Source organism: Pundamilia nyererei, unplaced genomic scaffold, assembly GCF_000239375.1.
Source record: "Pundamilia nyererei isolate P.nyererei 1_Seehausen unplaced genomic scaffold, PunNye1.0 scaffold00887, whole genome shotgun sequence".
Taxonomy (NCBI): Eukaryota; Metazoa; Chordata; class Actinopteri; order Cichliformes; family Cichlidae; genus Pundamilia; species Pundamilia nyererei.
Window position 1 is genome coordinate 34,070 of NW_005188288.1, and position 5,823 is coordinate 39,892.

The window sequence follows — 5,823 nt, forward strand, 5'->3', positions numbered from 1 at the left end:
GAGAAGCAGTGTGTCCCCGATGTCGCTCCTCAGTTTAACGGCACAGTGGATTGATGAGGAGTTTGTTCATCATCAAGTAACTCTACATGCAAAGTCATTCAGGGGCTCCTACACCAGCCAAACCATCGCAACTGCTTTCGATAGCATGCTTCAAACCTGGGATATACCAAAGACGTACGTCCACATAGTGCTCTGGGACAACCAAGAAATATGATAAAGGCCATGAGTGATGCTGAGCTGCCCAGCCTGCCTTGTACTGCTCACACTCTCCATGTAACGGTCTTTTGCATTTGATGTTTGTTGCATTTGATATTTGTTGCATTTGATATTTGTTAAGCTGTATGTCTGGATTTTGTTCCTTTGCGCCCTCTGGTGGTGAACTGTGTAGGGTACAGTTTTGCTGTTTGGGTCTCCACCCAGCCACTTTTCTTTTGCTAGCGCACATGGTGTCTGCATGCTGCAGCTCACAGTTAGCTCCACACATGGAGAAAATATCATTTAAAGAGTGGAAATAATTGACAAAGAAGATGGAAGATACGGCAATAAGGCTATAAAGGACTATTTAGCACCTCCTGGATGTCAGCTCACGAGGTTTGTGTATTTTAAATGTTTATTTTCTGTAATTAAGGATTTTTGATTGATTGACACTACGTACAAGAGCGCATTTTGATGTGATGTTTTTGTTTTATTGTTTTGTCCGTGAACAGTTCTCACGGGTTGCCAAGACCAGAATAAACCCTGTTTTATAACTACATCGTGCGTACGTCAATCCTTGAGGGTGCTACACTCCAGTTGGTTGTTCATGAGGGCCTTCTGTCACAGAAGAGTGTTGCTGATGCGGTGGTAGTTGGCCGCAAAATAGTTCGACATTTTAAACATTCTGCTCTGGCTAGCTCCCGTCTGGAGGACATTCAATTACAGATCAACCAGCCTGTGAAGCGGCTCCAGCAAGACGTTCAGACCCGCTGGAACAGCACCTTTTATATGGTACAGTCATTGATCGAGCAGAAACGGGCTCTGGGAATATTTGTGTCTGAATATGGACTCCCTGATACTCTCACGGCTCACCAATGGACACTGCTGGAGAAGGTGATATCTGTTCTGGGTCCATTCGAGGAGTTAACTCGAAAAGTCAGCTCTTCAGATGCCACGGCTGCAGACGTCATTCCAGCGGTCACTGTGCTCCACAGATTTCTAACAAGGGAGACTGACGAGGACCATGGGATCAAAGCAATGAAGGGAACCTTGGCTGCAGCTGTCAGGACGCGGTTCTCTGAGGTGGAGGAAAACCCACTCTATAGCATCGCCACGCTACTCGATCCCAGGTGAGTGTTGTGCCTGTGTGTAACTTTTTGACTGTATGTTTGAATATGACTGTGTATGTAACTGTGTTACTGCAAAAAAAATGGTAAGCAAAACAATTGTCAGCTAACTTTTTTTCTTTCTCTGTTTTAGATATAAAAATCGTTTTTTCTCCAGCACCACAACTGCTGCAAATGCTAAGGAGATGCTAAAACTTGAGCTGCTAAGGTTGCCTGAAGAGGAGGATCATGACCTAAATGAACCACCTTCAAGAAAAGCACGCAGTGACCAGCCCACAACTAGTTTGGACAGCATGTTTGATGAAATTGCAGATGAGCAGGCATCAGCATCGGTGGGCAGAGCTGCGGTAGGTTCTAGTGTAGAGTTAGAGACATATCTTGGAGAGGCCGCAATTTTACGAGAAGACAAACCTCTACAATACTGGATGGTTAATAAAGTGCGGTTCCCAAACCTGGCTAAAGTGGCGGGCAGATACCTTTCAGCACCATGCACAAGTGTAGATAGTGAAAGGCTTTTCAGCTCAGTGTCACACATTGTGAATGAAAGCAGAAACAGGCTCACAGCTGATCATGCAGAGATGATTCTTTTTATCAAAAAGAACCTGCCTCTCACTTTCCCAAAAACAGTTTAGTTCGGAGGTCACACCACTGCTTGCTGACTGAAGTTTTTTTGTTTGATTAAAATGTGGACACTCTGCAATAGGTGGTTCATTAATGTTATGTAAATCTGAAAGCTGTAGACAATTGCCACATAGTTCACTGTTATTTTGTTTGGATATAATATGGACATTGTGCAATAATTTAACAAAAGTGTTTATTTTATTCTGAAACCTAAGTTTTATTTGTTTTACTCTGAACAGAAGTGTTTATTTTTTCAATCTGAAAGCGGGAAAGAGACCCAAAGAGTTCAGTTATTTATTTATTTGTTTTTACAATGTGGATACTCTGCAATAGGTTCATTAATGTTATGTCTGAAAGCTGGAGACTCCAAAATACTTGAGTTATTTTGTTTGTTTGTTTGTTTGTTTACAATGTGGACACTGGACAATTTAAGAGAAGTGTTTATTTTTTACTTGAAATTTAATTTTTGTGGTCTTTTTTATTAATATTTGATTTTTTTATTGACAGAAAAAAAAAACTGTCTTCTAATTCATTGCATTTTTCTGTGTGTGTGGTAGACGTGTCGGTTTTTGTACTCGGTATCGGCAAGTACTCAGATCCAAGGATCGGTATCGTATCGGTTTGAAAAAATTGGTATCGTTGCATCCCTAATGTGAACATTGGCACGCTCAAAGAGTGACCTTTGACCTTTTGATGCAGCTGGACAGCTGGGTCTTGTCTCATCTTTTCTATGTTTTTCCATGAAGTAATTTTTGGTCTCTCCAGTGTTGAGGTCTAAAGTTCAGAAAACAGATTTAAAATCAAGGAATTTGTCCTGTAGTGACCTCTTACCTTTAGTGAACTTTACAGAGGGCTTTTTTTTTAAATAGAGGCTATGTGTTTGAGAGTTATACCACGGAGTCAGGTACTTCTGATTTGAGGCCTTATTTTTCACGGGAGCTATAGTATCCAGAGTCGTACGCAGTGAGGAGGTGAAATTATTAGCAAGATGATCGACCTCTGTTGGAGTAGCATTCAGTTTCTATGCCATATGTTAAAACAAGATCTAAAGTGTGATTAAAGTGGTGGGTGGGTTCTTTTACATTTTGAGAGGAGCCAATTGAGTCTAATAACAGATTAAATGCTTTTTTTTTCTTTTCTTTTTTTTTCCACACACAGTCACAGTCTGTCTCACAGTTCAGTTTTCACTCAATCATTGTTCCAAGATATATTAGATTATAATACTCAACACATTCCACTGTCTGACCCTTAATGAATGTGACCTTTTGGATATGAGTATGTTTTCTAAATTCAGTGATCACGTATTTTGAGATAGGACTCATCACAACATTTAGCATAATTGTCAAAGACTGGGTTGTAGCTGGTCTCATCATCCTGAGGCCAATTACCAATGACAGAGTAAACTGATATGTTTAGTTGATAACTGATTAAATGTGCAAGTGAAAAATTTCCATATGCAATTTTTACAGAAATACTGTATTTTCTGTGAAACCATGAGAATGTCTTGTGATTTGAGTTAAATTCTACAAAGCTGTCTGATGGTTTTTCATCTTATTCCATAAGGTTTTCCCAAATTTTTTCATAACTGCAGGTATGTGAAGTATGTACTGCAGAGCTCCTCTGGCACCTTCATCCACTCTGCTTCTCATCTCCTCCAGTTTCTGGACCTTCCCTGTGTCTCCTTCCTCCTTCATCTTCTCAATTAATAACTCAAAGTGTACAATAGTGGACAGAGAAAAAACATTCAGAGCGATTTCCTCCAGTCTGACAAGATGTTGGTAGGACTCCTCCAGCCACTGTGACTTCTCTGCTGTCAGCTGGTTCATTTCCTTTTCTAGATTTTCCAAAAGGCCGGACTTGTTCTCACTTTCCGCCTTGTTCTTTTCATATTTCTGTTTCATTTCTTCATTAGTCTTTTTGACATGTTTTGTCTCGGTTACATAGATCTTCCTTTCTTTCACATGATCTGATGCAGGACACTTGTTGGTACAAGAAGTACAGCGGCCTCCTTTCATGACCTCACAGTGTGCAGGTTTCCAGGCCATTGTGCATCCAGGATAGTGACAGTTCTCCTCACAGACTTTACAGCTGACAGCTCCTGCATACCCAGCCAACAAGCACCACCACCCAACCTCGATATCTTCTCTAACTTTGGAGACCTCATCAAATTCTATAGTGAACTCCTTATTTATCTTCATCTCATCTTCATGTTTCTTCAAAGCCTCTTGAGTCTGTTTTATTTCTGTCTGTTTTAATTCAATAAAATCCATTCTTTCTTGCAGGTTTTGAATGCAGGCTGTCAATCTGATGCGTTCATTTAACACTTCAACAGTTGTCATCAGTTTCTGAGGTTCAATATTTTCCAGGAATTCTGAGAATTCACTCATTCCTCCCTCTGATACTCTCCATGCGTTATCCAAACCCACCTTGTCTTTCTGTCTTCTCTTTTTTTTCTGTTGGTTATTGAACAGGAAGTAAACTGGCTCATCCTCTTTTCTGGCACATTTTATTTTTGCAGCTTCAAGAGCTTCAAGAGCATCTTCAGGTGTTACACCATCTGAGTGTGTGATCAGAGCTACAATGTTTTTCTCCAGGTTTTTTCCAAACAGAGACATCACTGAATCAAAGATGTACCTCAATCGATCACTCAGTCGATTATCACTCGCCTTCATCACTAGACCCACTGCATGAACTTCTTGAACTCCATCATCTGATCGAAACAAGTCAAATAATCTTTCACTAACAATGACATCACTCTCAATCCCTTTGGTGGCACCATATCCAGGCGTGTCAATGATGGTCAGAGAGTAGGGCAGAGTTTCATCTTCAAAACCAAAGATCTCGTACACGATCACATCTGATGTCTGACTTACTGATTGACTTTTCTCCTCCTCCTCTACAATCTTAAACCAGACTTCATCCTCCCACTTCACTCCCATCGTGTAGTTGACCAAAGCGTTGATCAGAGTAGATTTTCCTGCTCCTGTTTCACCCACAAGTAAGATGGTTTTATTTGTCTTTTTTTGATTTTTTTCACCAACAGTCATTTTTGTCAGAGTTCCAAACGTTTTTTTCTTTGGTTTTAGCTGGTAAACAGGAGGAGGTCCTGAACAGATAGGAATACTTTTGTGGATGGTGTTCTTGTATTTTGAATACATATCCCTGGTCGTGAGAAGCAAAAATAAAAATTTGTTAAGTTTCGGTTTTTTGCCACACATTTAAGATAAGCATGCATGTTTCAACATACAGACACATAAATCATAAATGCCAACCCAGTTTTGCAATCTGTCTCCTTTAAAGCCGTCAGAGCAGCACGCTCCGTTTTGCATAACTATTTTTAAATCCCTGTAGAACCTGAACCGTGTAAGCTAGCGCAATAATTTGTTTTGGATATGAAACCGGAGGAGTTGTACTTACATGTTATGCCATCAGCTTGTCCTCGGTCACGGTTTCCTTCCACATAAAGCTTTGCAAAAATTGCATAAAAAGCACTTGCAGCAACAAAAACTTAATATTCCAGAAACACGCTTTGCCGATCCGATCAGCTGTTCGTAACACTTCGTACGTTAGAATAGACGTCAACGCGAACTATCGTATGTCTGCTATTACTTGAAGTGATGGCATTTCACGGAAAATTTCGCTTTTTACCTTCAGGGCCTTATAAGCCTATACTGGTGTTTTTAAAAGTCAAGTTTGACTTCATGCTTTTTTGTATTGTTTCTGGGATGCTTAGAGCTCAAATTGCACTGCTGGAAATCGTTTATTTTGATGCATATGCAGTTTTTTTGCAAATTTGCATTATAATATTTATTTTCGTTTTTCCTGCAGTATATAAAAATTGGTGTATCTCAAAATTAAAACTATGAAGACACTCAAAATT

At 39.9% G+C, this 5,823-nt stretch overlaps 1 protein-coding gene across 1 annotated transcript; it reads right to left on the reverse strand.

The window, feature by feature from the left end:
- Positions 1-3,466: 3,466 nt before the first annotated feature.
- Positions 3,467-4,993, reverse strand: LOC102203718 (cell division control protein 3-like). Its single transcript, XM_013908040.1, has 2 exons — positions 3,884-4,993; positions 3,467-3,652 (listed from the first exon to the last, which is right to left on the reverse strand). The coding sequence occupies exons 1-2, from the start codon at positions 4,988-4,990 to the stop codon at positions 3,467-3,469; spliced, it is 1,293 nt and encodes a 430-aa protein (XP_013763494.1). The 5' UTR covers positions 4,991-4,993.
- Positions 4,994-5,823: the final 830 nt, after the last annotated feature.

Excerpts from the sequence above, each read along its gene's own strand:
- LOC102203718 (XM_013908040.1), bottom strand. The coding sequence starts at position 4,990 with ATGACTGTTGGTGAAAAAAATCAAAAAAAGACAAATAAAACCATCTTA. Across the intron at positions 3,653-3,883 it reads TGAAAGAAAGGAAGATCTAT|TTATTAATTGAGAAGATGAA; the intron begins GTAACCGAGACA and ends GTACACTTTGAG.